Source organism: Rhinatrema bivittatum, chromosome 3 (genome assembly GCF_901001135.1).
Source record: "Rhinatrema bivittatum chromosome 3, aRhiBiv1.1, whole genome shotgun sequence".
NCBI classification, from domain to species: domain Eukaryota; kingdom Metazoa; phylum Chordata; class Amphibia; order Gymnophiona; family Rhinatrematidae; genus Rhinatrema; species Rhinatrema bivittatum.
Window position 1 is genome coordinate 301,329,665 of NC_042617.1, and position 19,439 is coordinate 301,349,103.

Sequence of the window (19,439 nt, forward strand, 5' to 3'; positions counted from 1 at the left end):
ACCGCTTCTTTTACTCGACGCGTATCCCTTTCCGCCCGCGGCATGTATATGTATGTAAATGATCCAATTAGCTATTCCCTCCCATACAGTAACGTGCACCCCGATTATCTCCTTTTTAACCTGCTATCTTGCCGCGTCTTTTACCTGCTAATTTACCGTCTACCCGGACCCTGGCGTTAGTGTGGTTTCACACTAACGCCAGGGTAGGTGGTAAATTACGAAATTTCACATGAAAATTCACAGTCCCAAACCAAACCAACCCAATCCAAGCGTCAGGCAAGCCCCAGCAGAGAGAGATGACATTTCACAGTCCCAAACCAAACCAAACCAACCCAATCCAAGCCCCAGCAGAGAGAGACAAAATTTCACAGTCCCAAACCAATCCAATCCAAGCCCCAGCAGAGAGAGACGAAATTTCACAGTCCCGGGCAAACTTTCTCCCAGCCCCCGCTCACCTGCCCTGGTCGCGGCCTCGCAAGCCCCCAGCAGCAGCAGTAGAAGGGCGGCAAGAGAGCGCGGCTTCAGCGGATCGGGCGGTGGGGCGGCTTCCAGCAGCCCCACCGGCGAAAGTGAATACGCGCACGCCATGACCTCCGACGTCCAGCCGGGCGCTCAGGTCATGGCGTGTGTTCATGCGCCTGCTGCCTTGAGCGCCCATATTGGACGTACAAGCGTGCACGTATTCACCTTCGCCAGCGGGGCTGCTGGAAGCCGCCTCGCATGGGGAGCGCCCGATCCGCCCTGGGCTGCTGAAGCCGCTCTCTCTCGACGCCCTTCTACTGCTGCTGCTGGGGGCTTATGTGGCCACAGCCAGGGCAGGTGAGCAGGGGCTGGGGGAAAGTTTGCCCGGGACTGTGAAATTTCGTCTCTCTCTGCTGGGGCTTGGATTGGGTTGGTTTGGTTTCGGACTGTGAAATTTTGTCTCTCTCTGCTGGGGCTTGGATTGGGTTGGTTTGGTTTTGGACTGTGAAATTTTGTCTCTCTCTGCTGGGGCTTGGATTGGGTTGGTTTGGGACTGTGAAATTTCGTCTCTCTTGCCCATCCGAAGGAGGGTGCTTTGTTGCGCTCCCTGCCTCCGATCGCTGGCTGCTGGGGCATGCTGGCGCCGGGCGCTCAAGGCAGCGGGGTCTGTAGGAGAACCATCCACTTCCTGGTACCTGTCATTTCAAACGTCATTTGAAATTACATTTGAAATGACAGGTTCCAGCGCACCCAGGATACTGTATAGGCGCTGTATAGCGCCTATACAGTATCATGGAGGAGGCACTCCATGAAGTTAGCAAGTAGCGCATTTAAAACAAATCGGAAAAATTCTCACTCAATGCACAATTAGGCTCTGGAATTCATTGCCAGAGCATGTGGTAAATGGTAGTTAGTGTAGCTGGGTTTAAAAAAAAAAATTTTTGACGAGTTAACAGAGAAGTCCATAAGCTGCTATCAAGTTCACTCCTATATAGAATAGCCACTTATTACCAGAATTAGCAGCATGGAATTTGTTTGGGTACTTTGAGATAATGGACCTCTGGATTGACCACTGTTGGAAAAAGGATGCTAAGCTTGATAGACACTCAAGTTGCCATACTGGGTCAGACCATGTCCTTTATGCTCCCCTTGAAGGCCCCAGGTCCTGGATTGCACCATTAAAGGAGAGAGCATCAAGCTTTCTCTTCAGAGCAGAACTTCTTAAAATTCAGCCAAAGATGCCATTCTACTGAGGGAAGGAGGTTGAACCTCAGGAGCACCCTGCTACTTTTCCCTGTTCAGCCTATCAGGCCACAGTCCACAGCACAGAATGCTTGTGCACCATCTACTGGAGACAGACTGGCAGGTTGGTGTCATCATAGAAATATATAAGGAATGACTTCAGCGAATCTGTTGATCTCCATCTGCTGGCTGGCTGGTGAGCATAACTTGCTCATCTAGACTGTTCTGACTGGATAAAGCGGAAAATGGTGTTTCAATTGATGTGTGGGTTTTTAAAAAAACTTTATTTAATGGCTTTTTAGGCATACAACATATATCATTCATAGCAAACCATCCAGTAAGTCAATACAAACTCATGCCAAACCTGTGCAGGGGTGACATCTAAAACAACGAGTCAGAATCAACACCACTTGTGAGGTATAGTAAGATGTACAGTAAAGTTAACATATGCTGAGACTTGTTCTAAGGTCTTACACTAGGTTGTCACAAGGGGCAGACAAGAAGGGCAATTAGCCAAGGGCATGGAGGTAACATACTTCCTTACTGAGTCAGTGTGCAAGCCCAAAAGGGATGGAGGATGCTGAAAAGAACTCTTGCCCGGTGTGCTGTTCTGTCCTGGCATTTTCAGGGCTCAAACTATTTTCACCAGTATAGCCCACCAGATAAGAAGTTAGGGGGAGGTTCTAAAGTACAGTGGCCTACAATCTCCTTTATTTCCAGCCAGTGTATGTAACAAAAGTAAAATTGTGTCATTCCCTCTAACCCCAATTTTTACCCCAAGCAAAGAAATTCCTCTTTATTCAGTATATGGCTCTCATAAGCTGTTGTAACCAATTCTTTCTATAGCATGGGCATCTAATGAGAAATAGCTAGGTTGGGTTTCATAATCGGCACAGACAATACTATAGGTGGCTAATAACGAGTGCTACATTCCTATCCCAGAGAGCTCCAGTCTGAGCACAGGCGTATTAACAGAGTAAGACTGGAACGTGGGTCTTTGTCAGCACAAGAGGCAGACAAAAGGCTACTAAACACTTCAGTTTGGGCCTTACTGAAAATCTGCAGAATGTGCCTTCCAAGGTAGCAGGCCTATCTCCACTCAATGCTCTGACATGCATTTAGCTTTTACACAGGTGACATTCTCCTCCTACCTTCACTATCCAGAATGTAGTCTCGGGGAAACATGATGCCACAGCCCATAATGTCCCCTTTATAGCAACGAGGTCCAAAGGGGTCGCCTACTCCGCTTCCATGGAAAATCTTACCATCGTCTGCCATGAAGACATAGAAGTCAGAGAAAACAGTGTGAGATGTGCGAGTGAGATAACGAACAGGAGAGGAAGATAAGGAAACAGATGTTGGGGGCAAGGGGAGCTGAGCAAGAAAAGACAGTCCATATGAGCAAAGCAATAGGGATGGGATGTGAAGTAAGGCAGAATGAGCAAAGAAAGAGGGGGGAGGGAGGGGGGGGAAGAGCTGAAGTACATGTAATAGAATGGTGAGTGGGTGAGGTGGGACAAGCAAGGAAACTGATGGGGGGTGGAGAGGGAGGAGGTTACCCAATCAGCCTGGCTTGATCAAGGTGCCAGAAGAGAAATGAAAGGGCAGGAAATAGAGCAGAGGATAATAAACAAAGCATGGCTCCCTCTCTTCTGGAATGTGCTGTTCATGCAGGAATGGCCACATAAATCTTGTTTATTTGCACAACCAGTACAAGGGACGGAGACAGTTCACCCATCTACATTACTTTCCTCTGACTACTCCTGGTGCTGAAAGAGAGATCCCAACACACAGAATACTGTCAGCCTGGTGCCCACCAGCAAACCGTTCTATTACCATTCTAGTACATTGTACACCATGCAGTGACAGCTGCATGAGAGAGTCTGCAGACACCAGAAATGCCCCCCACCCTCCCTGTGTGATTGCAAGACACCAACACACCATCTCTGGGTCAGGCCCTGACAGCAGCAAGCTACTCCCAGGCTCTAAGCCTGTGATTTATCAGCTGCAAGCTTGCGGTCCCACGGCTCTCCAGTTTCTGTGAGTGCCTACGTCAGCACCCGAATCCAATAAACACCCGAGAGGAACACAGCTTTCCAGCTGGGGGGAAGGTGCAGGATGGAAAGTCTGAGGGAGCTGTCGATGGGGACTTGGAAGTCTCTCACTATTTCCCTGGCTTGAAGGGCAGGAAATGATAAACAAGAGAGAAATAAACAAGTCAGCCATAATATATGACCTATGATGCTGGGGGGGGGGGAGAGAGAAAGGCAAGAGAGAGAAAGAAACACAAAATGAAGAGAGCTCAACATAACTTATGCTAATAAGAATACTCTCATGCCCAACTGCATCCTCCTTAGCAGCTTTTGCAAAGCTTTTGCAAAGCTACTCTTCTGCTCAACTAGGTAGTGCATAATGAAGAGCTGGGGAGAAAGGGTTAGAGATAAGGAGCAAGGCAGAAAGCAAAATGAAATCCTAATAGGCTGATGCAATACCGTGTGCTCAGGCTAGTGCACAAGTTAACCTGGAGTTGGACATGCGTCCATAACCCCTGATGCAATAAGGGGATCAGCATGTCATAGCTAATAGCGCTCATCACATGTAAATGCCTACTGATGAAGCTATTAGCTATTACCCACGATGTAAAAAAATAACCATGCACCCAACACACACTTTAACCCTCAAAAATCAATGCCAGCCTCAGAGCTGGCGTTAAATCTTGAGAAGCTCCAAAATTTGAACTAAAAAGCAGAAAATACTGCTTTTTCTGTGGTTCCTCCAACTTAATATCATGGCGATATAAAGTCAGAAGAACCATAGAAAGCAGCAAAGTGAACAAATAAAAAAATGACTTGGAGGTCAGATTAGGAAAACATGCTCAAATTACAAGAGCCTGATTTCCTAACCCGTGGCTGTGAATGGGTTAGGAAAACGGACACTTGTCCATTTTTCTAACACGGCCACTTCTCCTGGGCGCCCAATGCCGAGGAGGCTCTAGGGACGCACAATTTCCCCTAGCGCCTCCTTTTTAAACACAGTGGCTCATTTGTCTCCTGCATTATGCGCCCAGGAGAGGTGGTTGGGCGCGTGTTAGGAAAGCGGGCGCTTAGTCACGAGCGCCCATTTTTCCCGCACAAATACTGTATCAGCCTGAAAGCATGTCTAAACATTCCCAGCAAAGATCACCATGAGCACAACTTACCTGCATGATAGGCCACTGAGCCCCTGCTCCAGCCTGGATGCCTGTTTTTGGGATAGTCCTAGGACAATAAAGAGAGAGACAAGGTATGCATTATGACAGTGTTTCCCAACTGGTGTGCTGCGGCACATTAGTGTACAGTGCCTGGAGAGCAGGAGTACATGCAGCAGATGTAGTCTCATTTCCTGTTTCCCTCCTGGCCTGCAGAATGTGCTCCTGCCAGCAGGAGGCATTGGAGAACAGCGCTTAGCAGCTGCTCCTGCTTCCCCCTCTGTTGGCTCTCCTGTGCAACAGAAACTGCAGGGGCTCTGTAAGCTTGTGAGACCTGCTGGCCCTGTGCAGTTCAGATTGCAGAGGGAGGCTGGGCAAAGGAGGAAGAAACAGCACTTGGCAAGCCTGCTCCCAGACTTTTGCTGTTCAGGGATTGGGGTTGGAGTGGGGAAAGGGACAGATGAATGTGTCAGTGTGTGTGTGTGGGGGGGGGGGGGGGGAGGGAAAATGATGATTCAAGCGGGTGCGGAGAAAAGGTGGAAGAAGGAAGGTGATAATGCCAGGGAGCGAGGTTGAGGGAAGATGAAGCCAGGGTGTGGGAGAAATGGAAGACTAATGTCGTCAGTGGGGGGAATGGAGTGGAAAGGGGGGGGGGAAGATGATGATGCCAGGGGGTGAGGGAGAGGGAAGATGATGCCAGGGTTGAAGGGAAAAGGAACAAAAGGTGATTGGCATGTGAGTGGAGGGAGAGGGAAAAGAAAGCAATGAAGCCAAGGGGTGAGGGGTGGAGGCAGAGGGAAGGTAATGATGGGAGCTGAAGGGAGAGGGAAAGAGGTGGTGATGCCTGGGTGTGGGGGAAAGGGGTGGAGGAAGAAGGAAAACTATTATGATGCCAGGGGGTGGGGGTAGAAGGGAAGGTAGTGATGATATCGGGGTGAGGAGATGGCGAGAGAGAAGGTAAAGATGCTAGGGGGTGCAGGAGAGTGGAGGAAGGAAGGGAAGTAATTAATGCCAGAGACTGGGGGAGAGGGGTAGAAGGGAAGGGAAGGGGAGTGATGATGACGCCAGGGGTGAAGAGGTGTTGAGAGAAGGTGATTTTGATGCCAGTGACTGAGAGGTGATAATATGAGGGAGAGGGAAGAGATGGTGGGAGAGGAAAGGTGATGATGATGCCAGCAGGGTGGAAGACAGAAGGGAAGATGATGATGATGATGCCAGTGGCAGGTATGGTCATGATGCTGGGGGAAGAGGAAAGGGAGAAGGTGATGCCAAGAAGTAAGGAGGAGAGGCAGCAGAAGAGAAAGTGATAATGGGAAAGTGGGTGGTGTGCCACAACAAAGTGACTTCTGTGCCAAATGTGCCACAAAACAAAAAAGTTGGGAACCATTGCACGATGTCATTTGTTCACTATTCAAGACAACTTCACCACAGGACCTCACCTAGGTAAGATACAGGGGGGACATCCCCACTCCAGCCTCCACAATACAAAAAACAGAGTGAATAGCAGCAAAGACCATCTGTTCTTTGCCATTTTCTTTTCCAATTGCATTACAGACTTAACTAGATCTCTGATTTTCCCTTCACAACTAAGTAGCCCCTGTGCTTATCCCAGACTGTCCTGAATTCTGTTACTGTTTTTGCCGCCACTCGGAGGCCATTCCATGAACCCACTACCTTTTCTGTGCAGAAATATTTCCTTGTTACTCCTGAATCCACACCTCTTTTGAGTCTCATGATTTCTTGCTCTAGAATGTCCTATTCACCTGAAAAGTGAGAAATTACTACTTACCTGATAATTTTTTTTTTTTTAAAGAACAGTCAGATGAATCCAGAACAAGTGGATTATGCACCTCTACTAGCAGATGGAGACGGAGCAAATAGACATCACAGTATATATACCCCTGCAGTGACATCAGCCTGCCAGTATTCTCTTCAAAAGCAACTGTGGACAGACTAGCAAAAAAAACTTGATTAAAAACAGATAACCATTTCAATACTCGGCCAACAGGCAACACTGAGCTCAGATAAGGGGACACAGGAGGACTATACTATAAACATTCGGCAGCCAAGGGAGGGAAGCTGGATTCATCTGACTGTCCTAAAGAAAAGCAAATTATCAGGCAAGTAGTAATTTCTCATTTCTTAGCGTCCAGTCAGATGAATCCAGAACAAGTGGAATGTACCCAAGCTACTCCCTAATAGGGCGGGAGGCTGCGCGCGGTCCAATCAAAACTGCATGTGCAAAGGCTGCGTCTTCCCAGGCCTACACATCCAGCCGATAAAACCTGGAAAAGGAGTGTAAGGAGGACCACGTCGCCGCTCGGCAAATGTCAACGGGAGATAGAAACCCAACTTCCGCCCATGACATTGCCTGAACCCGAGTGGAATGAGCCCTAACCTAACTAGGTAACGGCTTGCCAGCATCAATGTATTGTAGCCCGTGAGGCCAGTTTTCCTTGTTTAGTACTGCCATCAAGAACAAACAGGCGATTTGTTTTCCGTAAAGTCTCAGTTAACTCCAGATACCGGATGATATGTCTCTCGACATCCAACCGTTGCAACAAATGATATACCTCTACATCTCCCTCTCTATCCAGAAACAGCGGGGAGATGGACTGATTCAAGTAAAATTCAGTGACCACCTTCAGTAAAAAGTATTGCCCCTGGAGTCACCTGGAGGAAAGGCTCCAAGCAAAACAAGGCCTGCAGTTCGGAAACCCTCCGCGCAGAACAAATTGCAGCAAGAAACACTGTTTTCAAGGTCAGTAACCACAAGGACAGGCTACGCATCAGGCTAAGCCATAGGACCCACTAAAAAAATCCAAGACCAAATTTAGACTCCATAAAGAGTACTGAAAACTGCAAGGCAGGATGAAGATGTTTCACTCCTTTCAGGAAATGGGCCACATCAGGATGAACCAACAAGGAACCAATCACCTGTCCCTGAAACTGGCAAGAGCCACTACTTGTACCTTTAAGGAAACCTTTATTCGAGCCAGCCTGCAAATATTCCAAAATGAGTGGGATCTTGGCTGAATGAGGAAGAGAACCTTGATCCTCAAACCAGGTCTAAAAAACTTGCCAAACTCACACATAGACCAAGGAAGTGGAGAACTTTCTAGCCCTAACCAAAGTGGAAATCACTGCTGAGTATCCATATTTCAGCAAACGAGCCCGCTCAAGGGCCATACCATAAGGCAAAACAGAATTGGATCTTTGTGAAGAAATGGACACTGACTAGCAAATTCCTGTGTGCCAGAAGTCTAAGGGCAGAGTCCTCCAGGAGCTGCCGCAAATCCACATACCATGGCCTCCTGAGCCAATCCAGAGCAACCAAGAGCACCATCCCTCTATGGTGCTTGATCCTTTGGATCAATCTACCCAACATAAGCTACTCCTACACTAGGGCATCGATCCCCAATAACTTTGGTTCTCTCCTGTGACTGAAGAATCATGAATCTTTCGCATTGCGAGAAGTCGCCAGGTCTAGGAAAGGGGGACCCCAGTGATCCAGAATCAGCTGAAACCCCTCATCAGACAAGGCCCATTCTCCTGGGTCCAGACTCTCCCTGCTGAGCAAGTCTGCTCTTACATTGTCTTTTCCTGCTGTGTGTGAGGCTGAGATCATTTGGAGATACATTTCTGCCCATTCCATAAGCTGCTTTATTTCCTGCAATACTTGCTGGCTCTTGGTTCCTCCCTGCTGATTGATGTAAACTACAGTGGTTGCATTGTCTGACATTATCTGGACCAATCGACCCTGCAGCCAGTTGCTGAACTACAAGCATGCAAACTAGACTGTCCTGGTTTCCAGATGACTGTTTCAGAGAGACTCCTCTGTATTCCAGCGCCCTTGCGTCATCAGCTCCTATCAGTGAGCTCCCCAACCAAGGAGGCTCGCATCTGTTGTCAGTACCAGCCAGTCCGGTAGCGCTAGGGAAACTCCTTTCCTTAGATGATCTGCCTGCAGGCACCACTGTAGTTGGGAGGAGACTTCCATCAGCAGGAAGAGCCAAATCAAATAGTCCTGAGACTGCGGGTTCCACCGAGACAGGAGAGAACACTGAAAAGGACGTATGCACCCTTGCCCATGGGACCACATCCAGACTCACCGACATTAAGCCAAATACTTGCAGGTAGAACCATTCAGTCAGGTGCAAAGTGTTCAATAACAGACGGAACTGTGTCAACTTTTGAATGTGCACTTCCAGCAAAACAAATTTTGCCCTGCCTCGTGTTGAACCAAACCCTGAGGTATTCCAACGACTGAGCAGGCTAAAGACTGCTCTTGGTCAGGTTCACCAATCAGCCAAGCTCCTGCAACAGAGAGAACACCTTGCAGGTCACTCTGCAGCTCTCTTCCAGCAACTTGGCTCGAATCAGCCAGTCATCCAAATACAGGTGTATGATGATCCCATCTTTTCTTAATTCTGCTGCCACTGCCACTATTACCTTGGACAACTGGTTCCACCATATACACTCCCTCACTGATCAGTGCATATAAATATCCTAGATTAGACCACAAAAAGAAAGGGCCATTTGTACTGAGTGTGAAGTATCCAGCCTCCATATGGAACGAAGAATACATGCATCCACCACTGCCACAAAACAGCAGTCTCTGGGCTAATGGAAATTATAGACTGTGACTCAGAGCCACATTCACCAGTGTTTGCAGCCAATCTCATAACTTTGGTGGCTCAAGCCATTTTATCCACAGGTTGTCATGGAAGCAACGAGTGAGGAACCAAATATCTGTAGGATCCAAAATGAGGGATCAGATGCCAACATAAGACTAAAAACTGCAGAGGTTCTCTGGATGTGGCATGGTCCATGCTTAGGACCATGAAAGGCAAAAAAAATAAAATTTTTTTTATAAGACATGAAGGAAAATGACTAGTCAGAGTGCCCTGAATGTTACAGACTAGATGTCTACTTAATTTGCTCAGTGAATATAAAATGAGGAGAAATATCTATGCACTATCCTCTATGAGTGCTAGTTGAGAAAGAATTATGTCAGTCACAAAAGAGCATTCATGTAAGAGTAGAGACCATATGTTATGGCAAACAAGCTCTCATGTTTTTTTTTTCTCTGAAAGATATACAAATGTTTTTAAATTCTTTATTCAAACTATAAAAGTTTGAATAAAATACCAGGGACATGCCAAAGAAAGTTCTGCTCATTGAAGAAATGGTGAAATTCACAACACTCCCTTTCTTATTCCCCAAAAATACTTACAGTTGTGCTCATAAGTTTACATACCCCCGGCAGAATTTCTAAGATGTGTAGCATTTTAAGAAAACAATGGTGATCATACCAAACATCTGTTATTTTTAATGTGCCTCAAATTAAACTATTATGCCTCATAAAATAGAGCAATCATTAAACCATAGCAATAAAGGAAATAAAATGGTCCTGTTCAAAAGTTTGCATACTCTTAGTTCTTAATATCATGTATACCACACCTTTTGCATCAATGATGGCTTGCAGTCTTTTGTGCTAGCTGGGAATGAGGCCCTTTATTTTTTCATGTAGTAAAGCTACCTATTCCTCTTGGCAGAGTCTCCAGGTCCTGCAAATTCTTTGGTTGTCTAGCATGAGCTGCATGTTTGAGTCCCCAAAGTGGTTCAATGATGTTGAGGTCAGGAGACTGTGATGGCCGCTCCAGAACCTTCACTTTCTTCTGGTGCAGCCACTGAAGGGTCGACTTGGCCTTAATGTTTCGGATCAATGTCATGTTGGAAAGACCACGTCTGCACCTTGCATAGCTTCCTGGCTGATGAATGTAAATTCTCCTCCAATATTTTCTGATAAGATGCTGCATTCATCCTGCCATCAATTTTGATTACCCCCCCAAAAAAAACAAAAACCATAAAAACCCCATGGCAGTTCCGGTTAAGTTTTTCCCAGCCTTTGAGTAGCATGTATATCTTGTTTGATAACTCAGGGGGTCTGTAGATGTTGGCCAGGCTAAGTCTTTTCACTCTGTGATACATGAAAACATTGCATGGATTAGGAGACTGCCAAACTGATGGGCACTGAGAGACCTCACTAGCCTTTGACCAATATGGCCTTGGCCACAGGCACCACCGTGCAGCAAAAAAAAAAAAAAAAAAAAAGTCTCCTCCTTCCTAGTAATGAAGAAGAGCACCACGGCCCATGGGGCCACAAAAAGCATCGGCTTCCTCCCCCTCTCCCGTAATGAACAGCACTACAACCACAAATACAATCAGCCACCTCCTCCTCACCCGGGAGCGAAGAGCACCAGGACCCACAGTCCACAAAAAGTATGTTTCCTCCTTCCTTTCCTGCTCCGGCAGTGAGGAGCAGCATGGCACGTGGGGCTTCGAGGAACATCGGACTTCCCCCTCTTGCCCCAGCAGTGAGGAGCAGTATGGCCCATGAGATGGCAAAAAACATTGGCCTCCCTCCCCATGCTGCAGAACATATAGAGGATAGAAGAGAGAGCGAGCCTATGAGTTTATGCAGGTGTGAATGACTGAACATGTGAGACAACTATGAGTATTATGTGACTGAGAATGTGAGTATGAGCATGTGCGTGTGAGAATAAGAGAACGTGTGTGATTGAGCACGAAAGAGAACAAGCATGTGTGTGTTTGTAATTGGACATGAAAGAATGAGCAAGCATATGTGTGTATATGATTGAGCATGTGAGCGTGCGTGGATATGACTGAGCATTTGTGAGAGAAAGCAAGGAGAAAGTTGGTAAGCAACAACTCCCTTCCCTCTCCCTGCTAATCCACCACAATCAAAATTTCTCAGGTATGGACAGCAGAGGACTTTATAGGGTGCATTCTGATGTATCAGCCATTCTAAAATATTTTATTGACATCTGGAAAAGTTTCCTACAAGTTTTTAATTATTGAATATTCTATTCAGCTTTTTGAAATATTAATAATTTTTATTAGTATGGTTTTACTATTACAATCTATTTTTTTATTTTGTTTTATGAGGATTGTGATATTTGTTTTACCATAGTTGCACTGCATACAGAAACTGGCTTGTTGCAGTTTCCAGTTTAGTTTTATCTGCATGTTTCTAGTTACACTTTATAGTTTCTCTATTCAGTATTTGGTGAGGGTCTGTCTGTTCTGAATGTGTGACTGAGGACGTGTTCTAGCATGTAGTTTCTGTGTAGGAATCTATAAGAGCCTGGCTCGTTCTGCTTTCCTAATAGGGGGTGTATTAGGGATTGGTGTAATATTTACAGTGTTGCCTTTTCATACGTAGGTTGTTACTATTCAAGTGGTAGCAGTCAGTACGGTTTTGGTATGGGACATTTATTATATTGTAATTCAATTTACTCATGGCTTTGAGTGCTAAGCCTACATCTAACATGCATTACTATAGGCCTATATAAGTTCCACGTGCCTTTTCATTTACCTTTTTTTTTTTGGCAGGGTTTCTGGCTGGTACCACAGCAATGCATATAAATATAACATTCATTGTTGTAAGTTACATTTTTACCTCAGGATGTTCTCTCATGCAAAATCTGGTATTATAAATGTGTGGTTAGATTGGGGGCCCATGATTGCAAGGTTCTGAAGGGAACTCTTGTGTATAGCCCCCAGCCCAGGACTGACATCACAATGACTGGAGAAAAAGTTGGAAGTGGATATAAAATAAGGGGGGGAAAAATCCTTGGTAGTAGTGAATGAAGGCTCATGGCACCAGGATCTCTATACTGGTTCCAACTGAACTGGAAGCCCAAAGAAGCAGAAGGAAATGCTAGGTCAAAAAAACCAAAACAAAAACAAAAAAAAAAACCCACAAAGCCACCAACTTGTATTGATGTATGTTACGTTCAAGGTGAGGAGCACACTTTTTCACTTGGCCATAGGTGCCAAATGGCCTGGCTATGGCTTTAGGCATCAACCTCCAGGACCCAAGGAGGGCACCAACCACCGGTAGTACATAGATATGGCATAAGTTCTCCCTCAATGCAGTAGCATGTCACTATGTGATGCCAGAAGAGGGGTTATTATAGCATCTGCCATGAATCCACAAGGTGTTCCCCTTGGAAGGAGCACTCCTCACCATAATCCTGGGTATCACACCAGTCTCCAAGGTCCAGTGACTCATTCACCTCTGGAGCCCAGGAAGATGTAGCCTCTTCTCTCATCTCCTTGTTGTACTGACATAGATAGTTTGAGAAGGAATCAGTAGTTCCTGATATTCATCAGTTCTTCTGATGCATCTATGGGAATGGGCAACTGATGGATACTAATCATGTATGAGCCCAATAACTCCCAGTCAGGTAATTCTAGGAGCAGGATCTAAGGGCTCCCTTAAGAGAATCATCTCTTTTGCAAGGACCTTATGAGGAGGATGTTGGTTTCCATTCCACTGAAAGTCCAAGGTGCTCCTAGAATTTCTTTGTCTTATTGATATGGCAGATGCAGTTACTGCATTCAAGCTCCAGGATTCAAAAAGCAGCAGCTACTACATTGGTCTGAGGCAATCAAATCCACCTTCAAGAAGCCCAAGGTTTTAGCTCTCCAGGCTCCAAGGAGAAAGTTCTCTTATGCCCGATTATGGCTTAGCCTACTATCAAGTCCCTCGAATGAGAGTACCTGCGAGATCCAACACAAACCACGAAGTTGCTAGAGCAGCTCCCTCAAATAATCGTGACTCTTAGGTCACCAAAAGATGCAATGAGGAATTTGCATGGTTTGTTCAGCCACTGACATTTTAAGTACCAGGATCTAGAGATCCCTTTTAGGTAAAAGGGTTGAAGAAGTGGTGGCTCAGTGAAAAAGCCACCATACACCCTCTTCTCCACCACCACTCCAGACCCACAGGTTACTCACTCATGTCATGCAGCCAATGAGCAGAAGAGAAATCACTTAAGTTGGTACACCTCCAAGTCACCCACTGATGTTGCATCCTTCCCTCTTAGAAACCCATGGAGCCCAAACCCAGTTTATCAGGGGGTAGGAGAACGGTAATCTACTCCAAGCATCTTCCTGATCCACAGAAGTGCTCATTCCTTTCCTAAACATGTGTACTATTCAAGAACCTGTTTCAAAACACCTTAGTTTCTGTCTGGAAGAAGGAGTTGGGCAGCATTATGCTCCCTAGACTAAAGTGACTATATCCATATAGATATTATTCCAGCTCTCAGAGAGCATCTCTTATTAGGAGTAGGGAAGTCCACTTCCAATATTGTATGTTGCCTTTTGGTCTTGAATCAGCACCCCGTATTTAACAAAATGCCTTGCATGAGTACCTGCATATCTACTACAGATGTGCTTCGTTTTTTTCTACCGGGTCGTTTTTTGACTCGGATACTTCGTGGTAAAATTCGGGTTTTCTCGTTTCGTTTTTTTGAAAAACGAAACGAGAAAACCCGAAACCGGGTCAAAAAACGAAGCGGGAAACGAAGCTTAAAAAAACCCACCCCAAGCATTTAAAAGCATTTTCATGCATACATACAAACTCACCCCCCATCCCGATCCCTCCCCAAGACTTACGAACATCCCTGGTGGTCCAGCAGGGTCCCGGGTGCCATTTGTTCCTCCGTGCACATGTGCGCCATTGTCAGCCTTGCTCCTCAAAATGGTGCCAAACAGCCTCTGAACTACTATGTCACAGGGGCTACCGGCGCCATTGGTCAGCCCCTGTCACATGGTAGGAGAACCGACCAATGGCGCCGAAAGCCCCTGTGACATAGTAGTTCAGAGGCTGTTCGGCACCATTTTGAGGAGCAAGGCTGACAATGGCGCACATGTGCACGGAACAGCAAATGGCACCCGGGACCCCGCTGGACCACCAGGGATGTTCGTAAGTCATGGGGAGGGATCGGGATGGGGGTGGTGGTGGTTGTGTTATAGGTAATCTTAATGTTTGGGGTGGTTTTTAAATTGAAAAAAAAAAATTTGCCTCTCCCCATGCAAACCTGAAAAACGGATTTTCCCCGAAGTTCGATGAAAATCTTTTTCGGGTTTCGGGGCCCCCGAAACACGACGAACTAGGCAAGATATTATCTACATGATTTGACAGTGCAAGTCTACCCCACCAAGATAGCTGGTCACTCAAAGGTACAGCTCAGGAAGGCATCATGGAATTAATTAACAAATCCATCCAAGTGTTTGAATTGCCAGAATTGGTTATTAATTTCTCTAATATAAATCTCAGGCAGCTGTCTTGATAGGATTTCTAAAACTTCTGCTAAACAAGACAGGCAAAGATCAGTCCTTTATAAAATCAACTGTACATGGTCCTCTTATGACATCTCAGCTGAAGAGCTCAATAGGCCCTAAGACATTGATGGATTCCAGCCAATCAGCATCTCTATCACCAGCCAAAGAGACAGGCACTATACTGGTGGCCGATTCATTCTGTATGCTTCTGGTAAAGATTGTCTAGATTTTGGATGTGTCCAACCTGGGTTGGGGAACTCATATAAAGGGATTTCATACCCAGGGTCTAAGGTCCGCTAAGGATGAATCTTCATCAGAGAAATTTCCTTAAGCCAAGGGAAATAAGGCTTTCCCTAATGTCTTTAGGAGGTCAATTGGATAATGAATTAGTCCTCATCCATACAGACATGCAAGTTCTTATCTTCATCAACAAGCAGAGAGGAACAGGATCATACCTCCTGCAAGTATGGCTCTGGAGCCATGTATCTGGTGGACAGACTGTTGGTCCCTGGATAGGGGATCTGAAACCTGAATATTCCGCAGGTGCAGCACATCCATCATAGCTTTGGTTTCATCATCTCTAACAGGGAGGTTGCCGAATTTCTGTTACAGCAAAAGGGAGCAAGGTAATTAGCCTCAGATACCTTTACCCTAGACTTGAGGCAGGGCCTTCATGCACTTAATTTTCCATTTCCTTTGGTTATAAGGCTTACAGAAACTCAGAAAAAAAAACCCGAGAACCATGCTCTTCATAGCTCCCTATGGGCTGAGACAGTTTTAGTTCCCGCTCCTTAGGCAATATCTACAAGGGGAATTTCCTGACAGGTTGAGAGATTCCCAAAAACTGACCAATAGGATTAGAGACCACCATACTATTCCAGCACTGGGTTCTAGAAAAAAAACTAAGACCGTTCTCCTGTTTCACACAAAGTTGCTTGAGTACCTTATATATGTCTCTAAGACTGTTTGAGAACAGATGCTTATGATTCAACTTCGTGAAACTGGTGCTATCACCCCCGTGTAAAAAGTAAATCCATCTTCATGCAACTCTGCATTGTACTTTTTTTTCTGCAAGGCTGGCTTCACTTCAATCCTCCAGTCATGCCTTCCACTGTATCAGGGAATCTTAGCCTGATGCTCATCCAGTTATTAAAAGCTGTTTTCAAGCCTCTGGACTCTCGTGAATTGAAGTAAAGAGTTCCTTATCTTTAACAGGTGTTCTCCAAGAACAGTAAGATGTTAGACCTCACACGAGTGACATCATTGGATGGAGCCCAGCACAGAAAAGTTATGTCAAGGTTTATGGAACTTTGCCTGTGCATACTGAGCATGCCCTTTACCACACATCCACATGGGGTCCCTCTTCAGTCTCGTAACATAGAATTACGATAAAATTTAGAACAAAAAGTAAGAGAAACTCAACTCCGTGGGGTGGCAGTCAGGTTTTGTGAAGACTAACATTCTACTATCCTAGGAGGAAACCTGTTACAGATAAGCAACTCTGTTTTCTCTAGGACAAGCAGGATGGTAGTCCTTACACATGGGTGAATCATTAGCTACTGGCAGCTCCCTAACACAAAAGGGGACCAACGGGCACAACAACCACAGAGAACATAAGAACTTGCCATGCTGGGTCAGACCAAGGGTCCATCAAGCCCAGCATCCTGTTTCCAACAGAGGCCAAAACCAGGCCACAAGAACCTGGCAATTACCCAAACACTAAGAAGATCCCATGCTACTGATGCAATTAATAGCAGTGGCTATTCCCTAAGTAAAATTGATTAACAGCCATTAATGGACTTCTCATCCAAGAACTTATCCAAACCTTTTTTGAACCCAAAGGGGGAGACAGCCTGAAACCAAATAATGGGCCCTAGGCAGGGAGAGTCGGGTTCTATACCTCAGAAATTCCAAAGAACAGACTGGCCGAACCTATCATCACGTCGGCCATCCCTATCCAGGCAGTAGTGAGATGCGAATGTATTGAGAGAACTCCATGTCACAGTCCTGCAGATCTCCTTCACAGGAACTGTTTGCTAGTGGCCCATGTAAAGCTTACTCTATGCTTATGGCCAGGGACACAAGAACACTTAGTAAAAGTATAATGTATTTTTATTAATCAATATAAGTGTTCTCGGGAGATGCCGGGTACTGGGTGCCCTTAGTCTTACAAACTGACCAGCATCTCCCTGGATACAGGAAGTGACCCTTGTTTTATAGATAACATTCAAATACAGGAAAAGGATAGAAGGTTCTAGAGATTTGCATGACTGCCCAAAGAATCATTTACATAAGTTGTAATGTCAACTGCATGATAACATCATCACTAACTACCCTGATTGGCTTCCCAGGATGTGTAGCCCATTTCCCATGGCTCTCTTTGTTCTGTTAAACTCTTACTGGGCAAGACAATCAACACGTCTGTAGTTATGTTGATTACAAACTCCTGAGAATAGTGCCTGAAGCTCCCCTGTGGTTTCTTCTTTGTGACCCTATGAATAGGCATCACCTGTCTGGTGCCAGCTTGCCTGCTTCTACAGATATTCAGGGACATTCTGTAAGTCACTCAGAGTCCATTCAGCCCAGGCAGGCCAAAGACACACAGAGGCTTCTGGGGATTTCCTTCTCCATGTTGGTTTTCTGTTCAGGCATACTTCTCACCCACTGACGTTGGCATGCCTCTGACAGAATGAGCCTTGACATGACCCCCAAGATGCAGTCCCGCCTGGGCATAACAGAAGGAGATGCAGTCCGCTAGCCAACTGGATAGTGTCTGTTTGGCAATGGCAATTCCCAAACTATTCTTGTCAAAAGAAATAAAAAGCTGGGAGGACTGTCTATAGGCTTCTGTCCGCTCCAGACAGAAGGCTAAGGCTCTCTTGCAATCCAGATTGTGCAGTGCTTGTTTGCCTTGGTGTGAATGTGGCCTGGGAAAGAATGTTGGCAGGATGATTGACTAGTTAAAATGGAAATCCGTCAACACCTTAGGCAGGAACTTAGGGTGCGTATGTAAGACCACCCTGTCATGATAACATTTTGTATAAAGGTGGAAAGTCACTAAGGCCTGGAGCTTTTTGACCCTGCACGCTGAAGAGATCGCCACCAAAAATATGACCTTCCAGGTCAGGTACTTTAGGTCATAGGAGCCCAGTGGCTCAAAGGGAGCTTTCATCAGCTGAGAAAGCACCACATTGAGGTCCTAGACACAGTGGGAAGCCTTAGAGGAGGCTTCAATTGAAGCAGGCCCTGCATGAAGCATACGACTATCGGCTGTACAGAGATGGGCGTTCCATCTACACCTTGGTGGTATGCACCAATTGCACAGAGATGAATTCTGAGTTGGTCTTCAAGTCAGCCTTAGATAGGTGCAGAAAGGAGTCAAGCAATTTTTGTGTGGGGCAGGAGAACGGATCTAGGGCCTTCTGCTCACACCACACAGAAAACCTCCTTCACTTCAGTCTGTAGGACTTTCTGGTGGAAGGCTTTCTGGAAGCCAACAGGAGTGAGACATCCTCAGAGATCGAGCAGCTGCAGGATTAACCTCTCAACATCCAGGCTGTGAGCGATAGGGCCTGGAGGTTGGGATGCTGCAGCCTGCCCTGATCTTGCGTGATGAGATCTGGGGAAGGCTCCAGACTAAATCCCATGCTACATCCTTCTTACATGTATCCTGATACATACATTACTTCCTTCCTGTGTTCCTCCCCCCACATATTCTAGTTCCTGGCTCTGCCACAGATTCTTCTTCCATGTAGATATCCAGGAACAGGAAGGGGATAAAGAATCCAAAACTGGGTACATTCTACCATGGTCATGCCCAGTATGGGAAGCAGTTAAGGACCTTGCAAGTTTTCACAACCTGTCCAAACACTTTCTACTTAGAACACTGACTAAAGAGTCATTTCCCATTGGATATTCAGGGAAATGTCTGGTTCCATAAGCCAAGTTTTCATGTGACAGGGGCCAAGACAGAGCAAGGTGAGCATGTAGAGCACTGGACATGTGCACCACTTTGAAACACCTAAAAAGCAAGGGGTTTTGGCAACTGACAGGGAGATAGCAGCACTTATAAAAATATAGAAACAGATCATCTGTGCCAAGTCCCAAAACACACTTACCAGAATATGTATTTTTTTTTATTGGGAGGTATGTAAATCAAAAAGGATTTGCTGTGGTCTCAAGAGCCCGCTTTGTTAACAGAGGGACATGTTATAAAACATGCCCAGAGGTTCTTGGTCACTTGCTCGCAGCCTGAGGTCCCAGAGTGTGTGGTTCTCACGTGCTTTAGACCCTGCTCCCAGACACACAGTGCAGCTAGTTCTCAGAACTGGTATTTATCCTGGAAGGGTTCCCAGCATCGTTTTCCAGAGCACCCGTTGCCATTACA

At 45.9% G+C, this 19,439-nt stretch overlaps 1 protein-coding gene across 2 annotated transcripts in view; it reads right to left on the reverse strand.

Moving 5' to 3' along the window:
- Positions 1 to 19,439, reverse strand: part of SPRYD3 (SPRY domain containing 3) — a 149,624-nt gene that overhangs the window by 50,050 nt on the left and 80,135 nt on the right. For both annotated transcript variants that reach the window (XM_029595057.1, XM_029595056.1), the window contains 2 exons: positions 4,904 to 4,961; positions 2,856 to 2,975 (listed from right to left, as the gene is read on the reverse strand). In XM_029595057.1, the coding sequence (XP_029450917.1) occupies positions 2,856 to 2,975; positions 4,904 to 4,961 (178 nt within the window). The remainder of the gene's footprint in view (positions 1 to 2,855; positions 2,976 to 4,903; positions 4,962 to 19,439) is intronic.